The sequence below is a fragment of the Propithecus coquereli genome, unplaced genomic scaffold (genome assembly GCF_000956105.1).
Source record: "Propithecus coquereli isolate 6110/MARCELLA unplaced genomic scaffold, Pcoq_1.0 Scaffold300, whole genome shotgun sequence".
Taxonomy (NCBI): Eukaryota; Metazoa; Chordata; class Mammalia; order Primates; family Indriidae; genus Propithecus; species Propithecus coquereli.
The window spans coordinates 381,227-403,486 of record NW_012148620.1 but is presented as its reverse complement, the minus strand read 5'-3'; the positions used below and the strand labels follow the sequence as shown (position 1 = coordinate 403,486).

The window sequence follows — 22,260 nt, the reverse complement described above, 5'->3', positions numbered from 1 at the left end:
GAGGTGGAAGACAGTGATATTGGTGATCCTGACTTTGTGCAGGCCTAGGCTAATGTGTGTGTTTGTGTCTTGGTTTTTAACAAAAAGCTTGAAAAATAAAAATAAAAATAAAAAATTTTTAAAATAGAAGAAAGCAAGCTTATAGAAAGTAAAAAAGTTACAGTGAACTGTTATTGAAGAAAGAAAAAGTTTTTTATAAATTTAGTGTAGCCTAAGTGTACAGTGTTTATAAAATCTACAGTAGTATATGGTAATGTCCTAGGGCTTCACGTTCACTCACCACTTGGTCTCGTACCCGACCAACTTCCAATCCTGTAAGCTCCATTCATGGTAATTGCCCTATACAGATATGCCATTTTAATCTTTTATACCAGATTTTTACTGTACCATTTCCATGTTTATATGTGTTGTTTAGATACACAAATACTTACCATTTTGTTATAATTGCCTGCAGTATTCAGTACAGTGACATGCTGGGCAGGTTTATAGCCTAGGAGCAATAGGTTCACCTAACTGTACAGTGATGAGAATAATGAACTATAGCTACATACAAGAATGTGGGTGACTCTCACAAACAATGCTGAACAAAAGCCAGACACAAAGAGTACATAATATATGATTTCATTCACGTAGAGTTCAAAAAACAGGCAAAAATCAGGGCAGTGTTTACCCCTGGGGGCTGGATAGCAATAGGAAAGGATATGAGGTGGGGATTCTGGGATGCTGATAAGGTGCTATTTCCTTTTCTGGGTGCTGATTCATTTTATCATTTTTCATCATACATGAAGTATTTCTTGAAAGATACTAGACAAAATTATTAATATGATTTCCTTTGGGGAAGGGGATGGGAATCTGGAATGAGAAGAGGCTTCTCATATCCTTTATAACATTTGAGGTGCTTTTTCCTATATACGTCTATTACTTGTTAAATTTTTTTAATGTTCTTTTAAAAAAACTGATTTGACAGCTTGGTACAGTACAGAGAGTACTGTAATTTTGTAAATTTCAGTATGAGCTGCTGTTTTGGATTTTTTTTTTAAACAGGCTCATACTGGTTTATATGCAGTCTAGCCCCATTGTGCGGGCTCTGGAGCCAGATTGCAGGGTTATTAAATCCTTGTGACCCTGGGTAAGGGACCTAATTTGACTAAGCCTCAGTTTCTTCATGTATTTGCTGAGGAAAACCAATTTATAGTGTTGCTGTGAGAATTAATGAAATTATACATGTAAAGCACTGAACACATTGCTTAGCCCAGAATAAATGCTTGATGTAAGTTAGCTGTTTTTTAACTAAAAATTCATGAAGCCATGGAGAGTTTGGAGTGGAACCATGCATGTCTTACTTAATTCTTTGGGCCCATGGATCATAGAAATGATATGCTTATTCTTTTAAAAAAAGATACTAATTTATTTTGTTTTTTAATTCCCTGGAATTTTTCATGATGACCTTATCTAGCAACTAGCAAGAGTTATTATAGTTTAATCCCCAGGAAATTTATGAAAGCTTGCTCCAGGGAGATAACCTATGCCCTTGTGGTTTTAGATTTAAGTGCAACTTGAAGTTTCTGATCTTTGATGAATAACTTAACTATTAATAGTTAAGATTGACACCGTGTTTTTCGAACCGTTTGAAAATAAATCAGTTCATTCACTTTAATGTAATCTTCTGTTTTCATTCAGAAGAACGTATCTTTAGCCTTTATTGTTCTACAAAGGTCCTTGGGTTTTTTGTTGTTGCTGTTTTGTTTTTTTTATCAACTTTTCTTACAAATTGTGGAGTTCATAGTTGTTATTTTATTCGGATCATAGTTATTGAAAGCCTCACAGATTTTCTAGTTCTTATGTTATCATATAGAACTTGGTATTATAAATGTGTATTTAGGTTTTATAAATGTATGTTAACATTTCCTGATCGTGGCAATTTTCTTCTTATGTAGAACAGAATACTACTGTTGCTAGGGTCATGAATAACTAGGCTATTTAGCCTTCTTTTGTCCATGGCCACAGATGTTAACTAGACAGAATTAGAAAATTTAGATATACTACAGCAAAGCTATCACTACCAATAGTAAAACAGTTTAATGCATATGCCTAATACAGGAGTTAGTAATGTTGTCTTCAGATATATTTATTATTTTTTCCTTTACAGTTATTATTTTTTCATCAAGATGAAATTCATATAATGTAAAATTAACCATTTTATTAAGGTGAACAATTCAGTGGCATTTAAGTACATTCACAATGTTATATAGCCACCACTTTACCTAGTTTTCAAATCCATTCATCACCCCAAAAGGAAACCCCACTTTCCATTCCCTTTTTCCCTAGCTGTTGGCAACCACAAGTCTGCTTTCTGTTTCTGTGGATTTACCTATTCTAGATATTTCACATAAATGAGATCATACAATATGAGGCATTTTGTGTTTGACTTCTTCGACTTAGCATAATGTTTTCGAGGTTCATCCATGTTTAAGCATGCATAAGTACTTCATTCTTTTTATGGCTGAATAATATTCCACAATTGGTTTATCCATTCATTCATTGATGGACGTTTGGACTGTTTCTACCTTTTGGCTGTTGTGAATGGTGCTTCTGTGAAAATACATATACATGAATTTGTTTGAATACCTGTTTAATTTTCTGAGGAATGATCAAACTATTTTCCACAGAGGCTATACCATTTTCTGTTTCTACCAGGATTTATGAGCATTCCATTTTCTGCATATCCTTGCCAATACTTGTTTTCTGTGTTTTGTTTTTTCATTATATCTATCAAAGTAGGTGTGAAATGGTATCTCGTTATGGTTTTAATTTGTATTTCCTTAATAACTAACCACATTAAGGATTTTTTCATGTGTTTTTTGGTCATTTATATATTCTCTTTGGACAAATATCCAAGTCCTTTGACCATTTTTTAATTGGGTTGTTTGTCTTTTTATCGTTAAATTATAAGAGTTCTTTATGTATTCTTAATACTAGACCCTTATCGGATAAATGATTTACAAATACTTTTTCCCATTCTGTAGATTGCCTTTTTACTTTCTTGATAGTGTCTCGATGTTTTTAATTTTGATGAAGTCCAGTTTATTTTTTAATTGTTGCATATACTTTTTTGTCATACCTAAGAATCCATTGCCAAATCCAAGGTCGTGAATATTTATCCTTATGGTTTCTTCTGAGTTTTATGGTTTTAGTTCATATATTGAGGTCATCAGTTTTGAACTAATCTTTATATACGATGTGAGATAGGGATCCAACTTTTTTCTTTTGCATGTGGATATCCAGTTGTCCCAGCACTAGTTGTTGAAGAGAATAACTGTCTTCCACTGAATAGTGTTGGTACTGTTGTTGAAAATCAATTGGCCATAGATATATAGGTTTCTCTCTGGAGTCAGTCCCATTCCATTCATCTATATGTCTGTTTTTATGCCAATGCTACTCTGTTCTGATTACTGTGGCCTTGTAGTAAGTTTTAAAACCACCAAGTGTGAGTTTTGTTCTTCTTTTTCGTTATTGTTTTGGCTATTTGGAGTCTCTTGCAATTCCTATGAATTTAAGGATTGATTTTTCCATTTCTGGGGGGAAAAAAAGGCCATTGGAATTTTGGTAGGGATTGCATTAAATCTGTAGATTGCTTTGGGCAGTATTGCCACCTTAACAATATCAAGTCTTGGGGTCCATGAACGCAAGATTTTTTTTCTATATATTTAGATCTACGTTAATTTCTTTCAGCAATATTTCATAGTTTTTAGTATACAAGTCTTTCACTTCCTTGGATAAAGTTATTCCTAGATGTTTTATTCTTTTGGATACTATTGTAATTAGAATTATTTTCTTAATTTCATTTCCATATTTTCATTGCTTGTGTATGCAAATACTACCATATTTTGTGTGTTGATCTTGTACTTTGCAACTTTGATGGATTTATAACTCTAGTAATTTTATTGTGGATTCTTGGGGATTTTTACTTATTATTTTTGTTTCTTGACTGTTACAGTGTATCTGTGGTCTTTGCTTAGGAATCAGGATATAAAACTATATACAGTTTTCCATTTATAACCTTCTAACTAATCTTGCTTTATACTTGTTCCCTTGCAGTTTGTTCTTCATGTAATAGATAGAGTAGCCCTTTAAAGTAATTGATCACGTCATGTCACTTATATGCAAAACTTTCCACAGGCTTGTACATCAGAGTAAAAGCTTAAATCTTGACAAAGTCCTACAAATTCCTATCTGATCTGCTACTAGCCAACTCTTTATCACTTTACCTCTTGTTCATTCCAATCATAGTGACCTTGGTCTTCTTCCTGGAACAATCTATCTTGAAGCCCTTTGTACTTCCTTCTACCTAGAACCCTAGTCCTCCAAATATTCCAGTGGTTCGTTCTCTATTTCTTTAAGGTCTCTGCAAATGTCATCTCCTGAGAGTCTTCCCTGACCACCCTTCCTAAAATAGCACCTAACATCATTCTTTATCTCCTTGCCCTACTTTGTTTTTTCTTCAAACCCCTTATCTGACATCGTACAGAATAGAAATTTCCTGAAGATAGGTATTTTGTCTGTTGTTCACCACTGAATCCCCAGCTTTTAGAATGGTGTCAGGTATAAAAGGCACCTAATAAATATTTGTCAAATGAATTAATAAGTGAAGTTTCCTTAAGTAAAAGTAAAAGAAACTAATATATACTGAATATTCATAATGAGCCAAACATTATTCTAGGCATTTGATATATGTTATTCACATTTAATCTTCTCAATAAACTTACGAGAATAGGTATTATTCCCATTGACCAACTAGGAAACTCAGACTTAGAAAAATTAAATAATTTGCCCTAGCCAGGATTTAAAATCTGGTCTATAGTACTTGATTCCAAAGCAAAGGCTTTCTGTATGCTGGGGGTTGTTTTGTTTTTTTGTTTGTTCGTTTGATTTTGAGACAGGCTCTTGCTCTGTTGCTCAGGCTAGTGCAGTGGCATCGTCATAACTCACTGCAACCTCAAAGTCCTAGGCTCAGGCAATCCTCCTGCCTCAGCCTTCCGAGTAGCGTGGACTACAGGTACACGCCACCAAGCCCAGCTAATTTTTTTATTTTTTATAGAGATGGGTGTCACACTGTGTTGCCCAGGCTGGTCTCGAACTCCTGACCTCAAGCAATCCTCCCACCATGGCTTCCCAAAGTGCTAGGATTATATGTGTGAGCCATCATGCCTGGCCTATTTTTTAATTATTAAATGTTTTATGTATTTTAGAAAATACAAAGATAAATAATAAATGGTTATTTAAATTAAGTGTATGTTAGTACATAATTAAATTTCAAAGGAGCGATACTATCAATAAATTTTATAATTATTTGGAAAATCATTAGACCAAATGGAAATGTCTGGCACATGGTATGCTAAAAACCAAACACGCTGATTCAATGAATTTATGAACAGGTAAGGATTTGGTTCTTAAATAATAAGTAAAATTTGAATTGGTAGAGAGAAAGAACAAGGCCATTTTAGATACAGGAAATAACATAAGCAAATGTTAAAAGCAAACTTGTTACACAGATAATAAAATTCATCAGGCACTGAAAATTAATGTTTAGGGGTGCTGTGAGATAAATTTGGGGAAAGTGAGTTGGTTAAATTGTGAAGAACTTGAATTGCAAGGCTAAGGTGCTTGAACATTGTGATTATTGGAGAACTGTAGAATAGTGATGATACCAAACATTTGTATAGGCCGATTTATATGGGCAATAGAATGTAGTGCTTAAGAGTGTGAACTTTGGATCAAAACGGTCTGGGTTCAAATTCTGGGTTAGCTCAGTAACCCTGAGCAAAGGACTTAACCTCTCTGTGCTCCAATTTCTTCGTCAGTCAAATGGAGCTAGTTTTTAAGTCAAAGAGCCATTGTGATGATTAAATGAATTATTAAATTATTATATGTGAAAATAATGAGAACAATGCTTTAGCACTAAGCATCCTATAAATATTAACTGTTATCATTTGTATGATGTTTAAATTTTCACATTGCTTTCACGTGTACTATTTCTTTTCATTTTCACAACAACTCTGTGAGGTAGGTATTACTATAATCTGTTTAATGATGGAAAAAACAAAGCCAAAGAGGTTATGTCATGCCAGAAATCCCCAGCTGACAGAACTGATGTTAAGATTCAAAACCGATCTCTTGTTATGACAGGGGGCCTGTCGTCATCTGTGGCAAATGTAGCTTGCTCTTGCTCTATAAACCTATCTTGCTCTTCCTCAATAAACTTCATCTTGTGCTCAAAAAAGAAAAAAAAAAAAGATTCAAAACCATTTCACCATGACTCTTATCATCTAAAAAACTAATGGAACAGTGGAATAACATGCTAAAAGTCAAGTTTTAGGAAATTATTCAAGTGGCCTTCTGCCCAGTAAAATGAAGAAGGGAAAGAATCTGGAGGCAAGTTTATCAGGCCCTTAAAATAATCTAAGTTTAGGTTTCATTTATGAAAAATTTCTATGCCAGGGATATATCATTGAGAATGAAGAGAAAAGATAATTAAAGAAGACATTGTGGATTTTATTACTAACCAGTATATTAATATTCTTTCAGCTGTATTTAAACTTGAAGCAAATAGAAGTATATGGCCCTTGATAAGAATCTATCGGGGTGGCTTTCTTCTGATTGAATTCCTTTTTCTACTGGGCATCAACACGTATGGTTGGAGACAGGCTGGAGTAAATCATGTGCTCATTTTTGAACTTAATCCGAGAAGCAATTTGTCTCATCAACATCTCTTTGAGGTAATCAAAGCAAGACATAACATCCCGCAAATACAGTTTGCATTAGCTGTATAGCTGGTTTAGTGGGTACTTAAATCTATCTTCTACTTGAAGAGGACTAATGACTTAATAACTAATCATTTTTCTTACCTTTGTTTTATTATAGATATTTCTGAGTAATGGTGAAAATAACAGTTTTTTCTCTTTTTGTCTTCCTCATCCTTTACCAGATTGCTGGATTCCTCGGGATATTGTGGTGCCTGAGCCTTCTGGCATGCTTCTTTGCTCCAATTAGTGTCATCCCCACATATGTGTATCCACTTGCCCTTTATGGATTTATGGTTTTTTTTCTCATCAACCCCACTAAAACTTTCTATTATAAATCCCGGTTTTGGCTGCTTAAACTGCTGGTAAGTCCAGAAACTTGTATACCATTTTTAGAGTGGTACATCAGTCATTGGCTTCCTCTAGGAACAAACTAAGGCCGCTGGGTTGAACAACTGCAGAAGGCACTGTTCACATTGTAATTTATGTGAGTAGTGCCCCAGCTTCAAGAGCAAAGAATACAATATGACCAATACCCTTGAAGTTGTTCGATGCAGCAGCCCTGGGAAAAGCACTCATGCATTTTTTCCTCCTAAAACAGAGTATTAAGTGGCCAGATTTGAAATGATTTTGCAAGTTGTAATCATTTAATGAAGTAATAAATTTATTACTTCATTATATAGATTATTTAACCAGCTGTGATAACGTATAAAATTTTATAAGTTTCCTTTTAAAAAAAGTAGTAAAGCTATTGTTACTTTGCCTGTTAAATTGGTATAAATAGTCAACCAAACAATACATTTTAGGAAAGATTTGTTCTCTAAAAGCAGTAAGAATATCTTGCCAGAACACCAACCTTAATTTGAGAAATTGACTTTGATTCTTTTTGTAGTAAGTTTCATTTCTTTTTCGACTTTACTTGTTTCTAATCTCAAAATCACTCAATTATGATAGGATATAGAGTTTTCTACAAAAATGAAAAGCTTTATCCTGTAAAGATAGCTTTGGGAGGGGACTTTTGCTTATTCCTAAATTAAGCCAGCTCTATTTTGAAAATAAATTGAGAATGCTTTCATATAATTATTTCTTAGATTATAAATTATAATTTACAGTAGAGTGAAAGTTAGTGATTAAATTCACCGATCTCTATACAAACTTTCAGAATTGCCAGAATTGTTTTCTCACCTCTTTTTCGTCTGTAAAGATACCTCCTTGAAGACTAGTTTTTATTTCTTTTTCTTTTGTATGCTCCTTAAGATTAGCAGAGTTCTTTTGTTCTTAGTAATACATAACTGAATTTTTAAAAATCTGAAGACAAAATATGGCTTTCTATTTTTTAAAAAAAGGTGGTAAGTACTTAAATAAAAAGCAATATATGTTCTAATTAAGGTAAGTATAAAAATTAGAAAACGAAGGTGGCCCAAATCTCTTTGACTTTTCTTTTCCAAAGTTAATTGTTAGAAAACAATTGTATTTCTTATGGGAATTTCACCTTCCACCAATATTTGAGAATCTCTCTTTTCCCTCCCATTTCATCTTTTTAACAAAGCGCGAATCATTCACTTTAAGTGTAGCACTTGTAGGCCTAAATTTGGGGTTTGGCTTCTGTGTTTGGAACTTAAATGTACAAGAGTATTTTGATTAGCCATAAGTATACCATCGCCTTTAATACGTTTTGTCATCACCTAGCAAGTATGCTTTCTAGAGAAGTTTGTTTTTGAAGACAGAAGAAAAGTTTGATCCATTGTTTCTCTCTTGAGATTTATACTGAAAATTAAATCATTACCAGTTTTTATGATAACTAGGTTACGTTTATTTGAGATTGTCATTTTATTGCTTAGATTTTGTGGAGTTTTTAAACTGTGTTATTTGCATAAAAAATGTAGCATTCTTCTGGCTACAAAGCAATACTTTTAAGATATAAATACCTATTATTTCCTGCCTCAATGAATATGAAATCTTCATAAAGTTATTTTTAAAAGAGATTTTGGAAGACTCAGAAAACTCTAGTGCTATTATGATTGCATAATTGCAATAACAGGATAATATAGTTGTGTGCATTGTGTGCTAAGTGAGCATTTCCCCAGTGCATCCTTCTTTGTTTAAATAGCAAGCTGTGATTCATGCATGACCAGTTACTCTTATTAGCAGAAGGATTCCCCAGTGAGTAGACATTTATCTATGCGTTTGCTGTGTTTGTTAATAAATGAGAACTTCTTAATGGAATAGATTGGCAATGATGATATAATAAGCAGGAATAAAAGAATGCACTATTAGAAGCAGTGAAATACAGAAGCATTGTGGTTTGTAATTTTTGTAATAAGAGTTATAAACAGGAAGAATGTTATTATTTATAGATCATTTTAACAAGAATTGACCTGTTGACTTATTTTAATTCAAATCTCACTGAGAAAACTTGCACTTAGACTTAGTGTATTGCTAGTGAATTAATAAGACTGTTTCCACTCTAGTTCTGTTTTTTTGATAAAGCTTTTTTAAAACCTCATCCTAAAGAAAAATTATATTTCCTTCCTCCTTTGTTTTTCTTTAATTTTTAGTGGGAAAAACACATACGTCATTTGGTCGTAGTGGTAGGCACTGGGTCCCATATATATGCATATTTGTATAAGAATCTATGGAATTAATATATGCTACAGTACCCCAAAAAAAGCTAAAAAAAATTTTATAAGAAATTAATTTATTCTTATATGAACATTATGTGTCAAACTAGTACAAGTTATTTACATCCATTAGGTCATACATCTTCTCCCCAAATCTGTATTGGCCTCAATCTGAAATCCAATTAGAAAGTATAGAATATATGTTGGATTTTCTAAACAAAAATATCAAGCTATTCTTATAGCAGGCTAATTAAAGTCTTTAAATTAGAGTCCTTTGTTATATAATTTAGAAATCAGTTTTTAGCAATATTTTCTTTGGTTGTATACTAAAAATTTCACTTTTTTTATAATAACAGAGTGGTATTCTTATTTAATAATGTATTTTGTATGTATTGATTTATTTAATTTTTTTAATAACCCATGAGGTTGGAGCTGCTATTAATCCCCATTTTGTAAATGAAGAAACCTTTGTTCGGAGAAGTTAAATAATGTTAACATATTCTTTCTAATAACTTATTAGTGGCTTTTTTTGTGTATGTGATAAAACATTAGATATCCAGAATTGTCTCTAGCTTTGATAATACTATATTACTCCAGGGAATTGTGTTATCATTTTAATCAATCATAACAAGGTAGAAGTGGAGAAGTAAAGGCCTTAATCAGAATAAGAAAAGAAAGGAGAAGTGAGTTATAGGCTTCTCAGAAGGAGAATTCAGATAAATCGATTACAAAATGAATTTGACTATGTGTAAATGTCAGGGAGTTAAGTATGATCTATTTATTTTCTCCCTTTCACCCTGCCTTTGACAGGGCTACTTGTTCATTTCTCTGTATTTCCAGGGTATTTTGTATATATCTCTATAGGAGCACATACCATAGGGTGCTGTAATTATATTTTTAGGTATTTATTTGCCCAACTATACTGTGGGTCTTTGAGGCCTTTGAGCGTAGAGACTGTTTTATTTATCCCTATACTTCTACTGTGTCTGACATATAGAAATACTTAATAAGTATTTGCTGAATACATTAATGACTGTATTCTTTCCTTCATTAGTTGTATTATACCAACATTTACTACCCCCTTTCTTCCTCTTTTTGTCTTCTCTTTTTTGTAAATTTTCCCTTCCTCTCAGTTTCTTTTTATTTTCTTGCCATTCCCATCCCTTTCCAGTCTCATCCCTTCATCCCTTTGTTTCTTGTTTAGTGTGTTATTTTCCTCTTCTGCTCTTATGGAGATTTTCTTTATTAGCAGGTTTTGAGGATGGGTTTGGCAGATTGTGAGAGTAATGGTAGTCTGTCTCATGTCAGTTAGAAAGAAGAAATTTGCCGTAGGCTACCAATTTCATAAAAGTCCATGACTAGAGATTAAATTAGACTTCCTGATCCTTCGGTGTTATACTTAAATTATCCTCTTATCTCTGTCTCTGAATCCTTTTAGTCATTCTGCATCCTAGAGTTGCTTAAAATATTGCAAAAACTGTGGCCAGAACTTTTTGTGTGGATAACTACTATCCTACCCTCACCACCCCATCTCAAAAAAAGTTTGCTATATCTGGAGCTTATGGTTGCAAATGATATAGCTTGTCTCTCTGGCTTGTTGGACTCATGGATAAAGTATGGGAGTGATCAAGAGACTGAGCCATGGAACCAAAATATATCAGCTCCAGAAAATAATGTCTCAAAGCCTGCATTATGTCTCTCAGACGCCTGGTTGAGCTTCCAAAGCTCCAAGACAGTACCTTACGTAAATAGTCGACACCCAGGATTAATTCATAACATAGTCTTTCTGAAATAATAAAGAGAACTACTTAGAGAAAGAATAGAAAGAACCAGCCATGTCTGAGGAGAGAGTCATAGACTCCCAGGTTGAACATTTCTTCGAAATGAGTATAGCTAAATGGCCAGGGAGCTAAAGATTTAGACTCATTTTCTCAAAACCGCTGCTTAGTCAGAATTCCTTGTTTCAGAAGTCCCATTTTCTCCTATATAAGGTAGAAGGGGTCTGACAGGATGAGGATTAAGGCTACCTTCATTCCATCTTATTTCAAGGTTTGTCAAGGCAATCTGCCCAATTTGAGCCTATTTCTAGTGAGTGCATTAGTATCTATTATACTTCCCTTCTCTGCGATGCGAGGGTTTCCCTTTGCAGTGGTAAACAGACTTCCACAGAAAAGGTCAGGACAAGTTTGTGTAGGTCTTCTGTAAATGGAGATGTCAATAATACCTAGCTCATAGAATTGTTAGGAGGATTGAGATAATGCCTACACATACCCTGAAGAAAATATACTGCATGGGTTACTACTCAATACATTCAACCTTAATACCTTTATCATCGTTTTCTGAACATTGGGAAGAGGGCTGATTTTTGTGGTGTAGTTTCAAGATGAACATGATCATCACCATGGCATTAGTGAAGTGAAAGTGACTTTGGTTAGAGAATAAGGACTGCTTCAGATGGCATACCATCCTTTCCTACCTGTCCTTTGTAAGCAAAGAAGAGCTTTGCATTCAATTAGCTAAGATAGAGGGAATTCCAGAAATTATCATAGCACTTGCCTCTCCAGCTAAACTTACTTTAGAACCTAACATTAGACTTCCTCTTGGGGCTTCTACCGCTCTCTCTCTGCTTTCAACTTCAACTTTTCCCACCTCTTTGCTTTCTGTTTCCTAACTGTAGCTATTCCTGCCTTTTTCCGTCCTCTATTTCCTTTCTTATTCATTCAGCTCATTCCCTTCACTGCTAATTCTCAACCTGGCCACTGTTGCCAGGTCCCATTGTTTGTCTGTGATTGGTTCATTGGTTTCCATTTTATCAGCTAAAGCAATCATGCTGAATGTATAGACATGAATTAGAGAAATTTAATATGATTTTTCTTCTATGTTTTCTGATTTTTTTTTTCTTTCTCTCAGTTTCGAGTATTTACAGCCCCCTTCCATAAGGTAGGCTTTGCTGATTTCTGGCTGGCCGATCAGCTGAACAGCCTGTCAGTGATACTGATGGACCTGGAATATATGATCTGCTTCTACAGTTTGGAGCTCGAATGGGATGAAACTAAAGGCCTATTGCCAAATAATTTAGAAGGTAGGGTGCAAATTTGCATCCACACTATTAAATTGCCAGTGTAAAGCAAGCAATGTTGGGATTCATAAATGAGAAAATCAAGGTCATGATGAAAACTCTTCCGATAATATTATAAACTTAATTAAATGTTCTTGGCACTCTGTTAGCAATTTCTTTATCTGATATAATTTGGCTTTTAAATTATGTGTCAGGATTTTAGCCATCCATTTGCCAAGAGATTTACAACTTACACTTAAAGAATTCTACAACTATTTTTTTAAAAAAGTTCTAGTACATTGGTAGTTATATTGCAAATGTTTAGTGCCAACAGTTTGTCACAGTGTTGCTTTATAATACCATGTAGATAGCAGTGACCAAAAATACTGATTATTAAGAATTAGATTAAGTGCTTTGAGAAAATCAAGACTTGCTTTTTAATTCTTATTTGGAACCTTGTTTTTCTTCTGGCTCTTTTTCCCACTCTTAGTTTATGCCAGGAGTTCAAGTTATTAAAGAATTTTCCCTTCATGACAGAGATCTAATTTAGACAGATTATGTAACATCTGACTAATAAAAGTTAATGATGAAGCCAGTTCACACATTTTCATTGATTGCCAGTGTATCACAACTCTGTTGTAAGTTGATCACACTGTAATACATAACCAGAATTCGAAGAAAAATTGATTTACCAATTCCATTCTTATTTAAAAACACAAAATCCATTTTTGGTTTAAAAAAAAAAAAAGAGTGGGGCACAGTGGCTCACACCTGTAATCCTAGCTAGCACTTTGGGAGGCTGAGGCGGGAGGATCACTTCAGGTCAGGAGTTCCAGACCAGCCTGAACAAGAGTGAGACCCGTCTCTACAAAAAATAGAAAAATTAGTTGGGTGTGGTGGCGTGCACCTATAGTCCCAGCTACTTGGGAGGCTGAGGCAGGAGGACTGCGGGAGCCCGGAAGTTTGAGGTTGCAGTGAGCTATGATGATGCCGCTGCACTCTAGCCAGGGAGACAGAGCAAGACCATGTCTCAAAAAAAAAAAAGGACCATAAGAGCAAGTACTCTTGGATGTATTATGTTATGGTGGTTTGGAGTTCATGAAATTATCTGGAGTCACCTATGATACTTGGTAGGTTTTCCAGATGTTTCAAATTAAGAGCCAACCAGTTTTTTTCCCTTTGACTAGTGTACTCATTTTAATTTTCTTATAGTTTTATCACACTCCAAAGAAAGTGATTCCAGGACAGATATCCAGAAATCTGAGAGAGCAGATTTTCCCACTAGTCCCCCCTACGTATTTTACCATCTCTCCTTGGCTTATCTACCACTAAAAACCTTGAAAATGTAATAGTTGCAAAGAAGAAAGTGATTCTGAAACTCAGGCTTTTGCTTTTTTATGCACTTGGTAGTGGTTACACTATATGGCTAAATGATGTGAACAAGTTATTTTTTTAATTGTAATTTTTTTCTTCTTTGAAATCTTCACAGAACCAGGAATTTGCCACAAATATACATATGGTGTGCGGGCCATTGTTCAGTGCATTCCTGCTTGGCTTCGCTTCATCCAGTGCCTGCGCAGATACCGAGACACAAAAAGAGCCTTTCCTCATTTAGTTAATGCGGGCAAATACTCCACAACTTTCTTCATGGTGACGTTTGCAGCCCTTTACCACACTCACAAAGGTATTCTGTGATTGGCTATGAAGAGATTTTTCAAAACTTGGATTTTTACTACTTGAATCTTACTTCTTACTCTGGTTATTTTTCCATTTGTCATGCTCTTTGTTTTTTCCATTGAAATTCCAGTTCCCTCAGTTGTACGAGTTTGTTCAACTAACCAACTGGTTAGTCTCATTCCAGTATTTACTGACAGATACTATTGAAAAGAAGCACAGTCACCCAGAGTAAGAATATGTGATGATGTTTAAAATCCTGAATTATGTTTAATGGGTTCGATCTATAGATACCTTGGGTTTTCATTTGAATTTTTAGACTTCCTTGTTCATTAATGAGGTTGCGAAATGGCTAGGTGAAAAAGATTCCCTGTGGCAATCAAATATATTTTTAATCGCTTTCCTTCACGAAGTAGTAAGGATTGTTTCCAGGCCATTTAACTGCAAATTGAGTTCTCTGATCCCTCTAGTTCCTCATCTCCATGGCAACCTGTTATTACTTGAGACTGCTCTTCTGTTGGGAAGAGAAAAAGCTTTTAAGTTCTGAACCACATGCAGTCATTCCTTTTGAATTTTTAACCTTTTTCCAAGAACTGTCAATGATTTAGCTTCCTTTTACTAAAATGCATTCTTTCTTTGTCTATTTAAATCAATATCAGCCCACACCTTAGACGCTGCACTTTTTCATGTGTAGGTGGTAAAGAAGTGTTACTAATTGAAATCATTATAGTTATTTTTAAATACTTTGGTAAAAAATTTTTCAGTGATTTTTTTAAATTGCGAGGCCGTATTTTAGGAGCTTTAGTGCTACAAAATTGCTACTTATCTAAAGTGTGTCTTATGATCATTGAAAGGTTAGGGCATTGCTTCAGCAAGCCTTGAGACTTAGTCCAGCAGAACACATTATAACATACTTCCACTTTTTGCAGTAGATTCTGTGGTTAGAGTAGTATTAATAAAAACATAGCCAATAATTTTACCACCATGTAGGCTCTCTTGTTAAATGATATAATTTAACTAAGTATGTCAGTGGAGGAAACACATCCCCAAAGCTCCCATAATTTTAACTCTTATGAGGAATGCTGTTATTCAGTTCAGGCATGCATCATGATTTAGAAAGTTGTTACTAGTGAATTTATAAATCAGGCAACTGATTTGGTAGATATGGTATTTTATGACTCCTTTTACTAAATTATAAGAACCCTTTACTTTTCTTCCATCCCAGGTAAAAATGAGTGCTGTTTTTTTGGATGAATATTTTAGAACATAATGTATCTTTAACTACAGTTGACCCTTGAACAACTTGGAGGTTGGGGACACCAACCCCCATGCAGCCAAAAATCCACGTATAACTTTTGACTTCCCAAAAACTTAACTACTGATAGCATGCCTTATAATATGAACAGTCAATTAACACATGTTTTGTATGTTGTGTGTATTATATACTGTATTCTTACAATAAAGTAAGCTAGAGAAAAATGTTATTAAGAAAATGTATTTATTATTCATGAAGTGGAACTATTTTTTTTTTTTTTTTGGTGAGGGGTGGGTATCCAAGCACAATTGGTTGTACTTAGATTCTATTTTATTTTATTTTATTTTAAAAATTCAGGCATTTATTTAGAGGTTCTTTTAAAAAGTTAAACAATGTTCATGTTTCATCTGTACATTTTAGTATTATAGAGGTAGATTTTTTTTTAATTTCAGGAAATTATGGGGTATAAACATTTTGGTTACAAGTTATGACTTTGTTTCACCCAAGCCAGGGTTAGAGGTGTGTCCTTCCCCCATACAATGCTCACTGCATCCATTAGTTGTGAGTTTACCCACCCCTACCCCCCCAACACCCAATGAATATTACCATGTGAGCACCTTAGTGTTGATCAGTTAGTACTCATTTGATGGCAAGTACATGTGATGCTTATTTTTCCATTCTTGTGATACCTCACTTTGGAGGATGGGCTCAAGTTCTATCCAGGATAATATAAGAGGTGCTAGATCACCATTGTTTTTTGTAATTGAGTAGTATTCCATGGTATACATATACCATATTTTATTAACCCACTCATGGATTGAGGGGCACTTGTTTTGTTTCCACATCCTTGCAATAGTGAATTGTGCTGCCATAAACATTCAAGTGCAGCTGTCTTTATTATAGAATGTCTTTTGTTCCTTTTGGTAGATGCCTAGTAGTGCAATTGCTGGATCAAATGGTATTTCTATTTTTAGCTCTTTGAGTTATCTCCAAATTATTTTCCATAAGGGTTTTACTAATTTGCAGTCCCACCAGTAGTGTGAGAGTGTTCCTATCTCTCCACATCCTCAACAGCATTTGTTGTCTTGGGACTTTTTGATAAAGGCCATTCTCACTAGAGTTAGGTGATATCTCATTGTGGTTTTGATTTGCATTTCCCTAATGATTAGAGATGTTGAAGTGGAATTAGATCATTACGAAAGTCTTCATCCCTATCATCTTCATGTTGAGTAGGCTGAGGAGGAGGAGAGAAAGGTGAGGTTTGTCTTGCTGTCTCAGGGGTGGCAGAGGCAGAAGAAAATCCGTGTTATCGGTGGATCCAAGAAGTTCAAACCCATGTTGTCTGAGAGTCAGCTATATACTGATACTGTTCAATAAGAAGATGAAAATCAGAATTCCTCAAGTCTATAAATACTCCAAGTCTAAAGAGTTCAAGCTAGAACAGAAGTAGTTTGGATAGTATTTTGGTCTTAAGACATTTTTTGTTCACGTACTTCTTCAAAGAATTTTATAAACTATACTACCTCTGGGACATTTTTAGGTTTACAGCTGAGATTTTTTCTCTTAGGTTTAAATAATTACAAAAGATACCATTTCAGTGTATTTTAAATATTTGCATTTTAACATAAAGCTGCTAAATGTTTCTACTAAATATTAATGTATCCAGGTAATCTAAATAAAAAGCAGTTTGATACTTACCATGATTTATTTTTTAAAAAATGAAACAATTCCACAATAGTCAGAAAATTTACATCTCTTTCCTATTGAACTATATTTTAATGTAATGTATCTTTATTTTAATATATTTTTATGCTTTAAAAATGTATTACTTTTGTCTGCTACATATATGTAAATTGAAATGAAATTATTATTTCCTGTCACTGTAAGGTGCTAAGAGATTGAAAGGGTAGGGACTCACAAGGAGTTCACAGTGCAGGTTGGAGAAAGATTTCTCACACCAGGTGTAGAATAGTTTTAGGAAAGAAAGTTTATTTTACTTTCTTAAGAAAGGAAAAAAGAAAGAGAGAGAGAGAGGCCAGAGCACACGAATAAAGGAGTAGAAATGCCAGGCAGCTGAGGAAAAGCTGCTTAGAGTTTTAAAGGGTAAAATTGGGTTTTTTTCCCTCTGCTTTAGCAGGCTGATAACAGAAGCAGTGGTGAAGTTGTTGCAGGTGTTCTTTATTTTTTTTTTTTTCTCTGTGAGGCCGACTTATCAGAGTCCTTGGAATCTGGTCCTTGCAGGAACTAGGCAGAGAGCTCATACCCCTATTGTCCACTTAAGGCTCTTCAAAGCTGAGAAAACAAAACTCTTAGAGATAACAAATTAGGCCACAGGTGTTTTAATTAAAGGAAAAGGCAGTTCTGTGAGTTTTTTTCTCTTGCTTTCTGTTTGATAGTTTATTTTCCTCTGTTAGGTGGATATTAGTAAGGCCACTTTTCAGAGATTAATTTATTTTCTGTTCTGGGTTATAATTATCATTATCCTGATCATTACATACAATTGACCAAAGCAGCATTACAAATGTATTACAAATTTTGATAAATTATTGCACATAAACATTTCTTTTTTTTTTTTTCATCTTATTAATACAGTATTTATTTACCTTTCCTCTGTCAAACCCTGAGCCAACCACTTTCCCCAGGCTGCCTGGGGAAGTATAGGAAAAGGAACACACAGGGCAGACGAGACACAGGAGAAAGAACTATGGGGAGGTGGAGATGGTTCCTTCACATGGCGAAGAGGATGAGAAAGGCCACCATCAGGCAAAAGAGCCCCATGGCCTCTGAGAGGGCAAAGCCCAGAATGGCGTAGGAGAAGAGCTATTGCTTCAGAGAAGGGTTCCTGGCGTAACCAACGATGAGGCTCCCAAACCCAGTCCCAATCCCAGCCCCAGAGCCAGCCACCCCAACTGTGGCAGCCCCAGCCCCAATGAACTTGGCTGCTGTGTCAATGTCCCTTGAAATGGCACTGGTTTGGAAGCTTTGGCTAGGGACAAGTGAGGTCAGGGGACGTGAGACTGCCAGGATCCTGAGGTTCTCATCTGTCAGTGTTTCTGGTCGTTGCAGCACCACCACAGACAGTGGTCGACTCAGCAGCTGAGAGGTGCTCTTGACCAAAGAGGGGGTGGAGATGAACTTTGAGCAGGCGTACATTTTCAAGGGGTGAGGGGTTGTGGCAGGAGAACTGCTCCCAACGCAGAGAAGACAGAGAGCCACATAAACATTTCTTAAAGAGAAAAATTTGTTAATACTATTCGTTTTTTCAATTTTTATGTAAGTAAACTCTGAGAAATCTTACAGCTATGTAGGTGAGAATGGAAGGAGTTTTGCTGTTACAGTGTCACTCAATTTTATAACTTGAGTGAGTTATGGGTTCTTGCCCCCCAAAATTGCATAATGGTCTATCATTAATAATTATTTTTAGTGATCAAGTTTTCTTTGTTGAAATCAAAGAGTTGAAAATAAACAGAATAAAGCAAAAGAATTGAACATAAACTGAATGAAAAAGAATTTGTTAACCAATCATTAGAATCATTAACTAGCTCAGTTTCTACATAGTAGACCATCATATGATTATTAATTTTAGAGGCTCCTTGTTTAGCCTAACATAAATAATGGTTAGGAAAATTAAATATTGTTAATTTCAATACACATTTGCTAATGTAGTATTTTATGATGAAATGCTTTATCTTATCACATTCCTTAAATGTCCTTTTGGAAAAAATTCTGGAACTGCAGATTACGCTCATCCAATTTATGGAGAATATCTGCGATATACCTGTAGGGGGAAAAAAACTTATTCTTCTACCCCTCTTAGGTTAAGTGACTGGGGCCCTGCAAATTACATTGACAAAAGATACATTAACAGGAGAAAAGGTTTATCATATATGCAAAGGCCTTCATAGTAAAGAAGTGAAGACCCAAAGAAGTGTTAACCCCAGGACTTACATACCATTTTTACAAAGAGCATAAATTTTGAAAAAGTAAGGAGACAAAGTGAGGGATTGGCTTTCTGAGATGGTAAATTGTGAAAAGGTAAATATATAGGGAATTTAATGAAAGAAAAGGGTTATTAAGGTTTGTTATGCTGACTTAAGGGGTGTCTTTTCCATTGATAAGTGTCATCTCTGGTGATTGAATTGTCCTCTCCTTCCTGGTAGGGGAGAGAGAGAGAGAAATCTTTACAAAGGGAATTTATGCCCTGCTTTTAGACGGAAAGGCAAAGGGCAGAGAAATTTTCCTGCATCTGCTGTTTCTCATTTGCCTTCAACTCAAAATAATCCTTATACAAAAGTAGCATATTTTAGGGTGGCATACTCTGATCTCTTCATACCCTAATTGAGAAACCAGTCAGCCAAATAAGAAAAGTTGATTTCAGATTAACATATTTATATACATCCCTGTGTAGCCACCTCATTCCTTCTGTGAGTAGATAGATAGGCAGACAAACAGGCAGAGCAATCATGCATTCAGGAAGTATTTGTTAAGAATATTTTATATAACAGGCTGTGCAATATAGCAACAAACAAAACGTAATTCTTGTCCTCATTAATTTATAATGGGGGGGCAGACAACTAAAAAGACATTAATTGGTTACACAACAGTGTGAATATACTTTATACTACTGAACGGTACGCTTAGTAAAGATTAAAATAGTAAATTTTATTTGTTTTCAACCACAACTTTTTATAAAAAGGCATTAAAATAAGAGTTTAAAGAGATAAACAGGGTACTAGAAGAGGCCCCAGCCTCATAGGCCTTGGGATGGGAGGTTTAGAGAAGACTTCTGTGAGGTGACATCTATGCTATATCCTATTGTTTATATTAAGTGAAGGAGGATTCTAGTTATCCCATTTTGTGCCTTGCCCAAGGCCATGCAGTTTGTAAGTGATAGAAGTGCTGGTGTAGTTTCCCAGTTCTGTTCTCCCGGCCTAGAGGTTTTGTTTTGTTTCGTTTTGTTTTGTTTCCAGACAAAGCCACATTTTTAAAGTGGAGATAATGGTACCTTTTCTGTTTGCTTCACAGGTTTGTTTTAAGAATTAGATAAGGGAGTGCATATGAAATCGCTTTAGACTCTAATGTGCTACATAGATGAAATTTATGATAAAATGAAATGCAGTTTCCTTTGCTGACTAGAGCTGGTATATGTGTGTCTTCCTTTACAGAGTCTTTATAAGAGAAACCCTGGTGATCACCTTGGGTGTGGGGGTTGCACAGAGTAAATATCAATTAGGAATGTGTTTGACTTTTTGCCCAGTAACATACCTATTTACTCACTGAACACAATTCACGTGTGCATAGTCAAAATAAAAACAAAAACAAAAACACGTATTTTTCAGAGGGGCCATTGGAAATATGTCTGTTACTGCAGAGGATAAATTTTATGGGGGGTGGAGTAAAAGATGGTGAGGTAACCTTGTTCAGACTCAGAGATCTGTCTTTGCAGAAAACTAGCCTGCAAGAGTTACCATAGCAACAGTATTAGATTGGGGCATTTTCAAGATTGTTTCAAAGTGTTTTATGTTATATTGCATGGTTTGTAAAAACAGAGGTGTAAGAGGTTTAGGTAGCCCATTTTAGAGAGACTAGGATGGTAATATTGCAGCCAGCTTTCACTTGTCTTAAAAAGGAAACATATTTGAAATATTTCAGTGTATTTTGTTTTCTATCATTGATTTTAGAAACAAAGGAATTTAGCTAGCAGCCAATCTCCATATTTTAAGAATCCACATTTCATTACATAGCTAAATTTGAAGGCAACTCCTGCAAGTGTTTTGTTGGAATTGGGATTGGAGGAGGCAAGAAAATGTTTTAAGTGGTTTTGGTGTGTCCTTGAGGTTTCTTAGCTTTGACAAGGAAAAGCCTGTGAGAAGTACAATAATGGAAAAGGCTATTACGTTGTTATTTCTAACTGGTTGTTGAGGGAGAGCATTTCATTAGATTTTCTATTTTTCATTTACAGTTTCTAACATTATAAAATATTAATAAATTCTTAGTGGATTTAGTTCTTTGCTATTCTCTGACTATATGAGGGGAAAAACTTCTTCTAAAAATACTTTATATTTTACTGTAGACTTTTTGTTAGCATTTGCTAAAAAGCATTTGCTATTAGACTTTTAAAAATACTTGAAAATAGAAATATTCTCTGCACATTTAAGAGCGTATTTATATTTGTGTGGTTTGTTGTTTTCCAGTGCCCAGATCCCCTCTTGTTTAAAATTCTCTATGGCTGCTGTGGCCCCTAATGAGGATTCCTCAGCAGTAGTTTAGTGCCTTCAGTGCAATAGTCACTTCATTGTTTTGTGTGAGCACACTTAGTCCTCAAGTGTTTCCTCTCTGGGGTATAGCCAGTTTGTTACCCTTTTTCTACTCTGAATAAGAGGCTGCTATGCCAGAATTTCCAAATTTTATTCTTGTTATACTATAATAGAAGCAGTAATTGTTTTTCTAATTCTCTAGGGAAATTTTTGTTCCATTAACTTTTTTAAAAAAATGGTATACACACAATTAAAAACTCATTTGGGTAAATGCTGTCATTCTTGGCTTACTATTAAAGTAGCTCAAATCTTTAACCCTTTTGAACTTGATATATTTCTGCCATAATTTTCCTAGTCTAACTAATAATGCATAAAAGAAATGGATTATTTTAGAATTCATGTTGACAGTATTGGCTTAAGACCTGCTAATGCCATAAATCCAAATATGAGTTCTGGTTTTTTTTCAGATTATTAATTTAACTTTAAATCAACAAGTATTTCTTGAGTGCCTTTTATCTACTGACATTGTGCTAATTTTAAATGGTTTTATAATTATATATCACCTTAAATTTCTTTTAAAATATTAATTATAGAT

The 22,260-nt window shown here is 34.6% G+C and overlaps 2 protein-coding genes across 2 annotated transcripts in view; one reads left to right on the top strand and one right to left on the bottom strand.

Moving 5' to 3' along the window:
- Window positions 1–22,260, top strand: part of XPR1 (xenotropic and polytropic retrovirus receptor 1) — a 199,393-nt gene that overhangs the window by 145,678 nt on the left and 31,455 nt on the right. Inside the window, exons 7-10 of the mRNA XM_012649665.1 lie at window positions 6,528–6,776; window positions 6,986–7,165; window positions 12,332–12,503; window positions 13,969–14,163. Of these exons, the coding sequence (XP_012505119.1) occupies window positions 6,528–6,776; window positions 6,986–7,165; window positions 12,332–12,503; window positions 13,969–14,163 (796 nt within the window). The remainder of the gene's footprint in view (window positions 1–6,527; window positions 6,777–6,985; window positions 7,166–12,331; window positions 12,504–13,968; window positions 14,164–22,260) is intronic.
- Window positions 17,972–18,616, bottom strand: LOC105814632 (ATP synthase F(0) complex subunit C2, mitochondrial-like). Its single transcript, XM_012649682.1, is given in 1 exon segment — window positions 17,972–18,616. A coding segment is annotated over 1 exon segment (426 nt). The 5' UTR covers window positions 18,562–18,616; the 3' UTR covers window positions 17,972–18,135.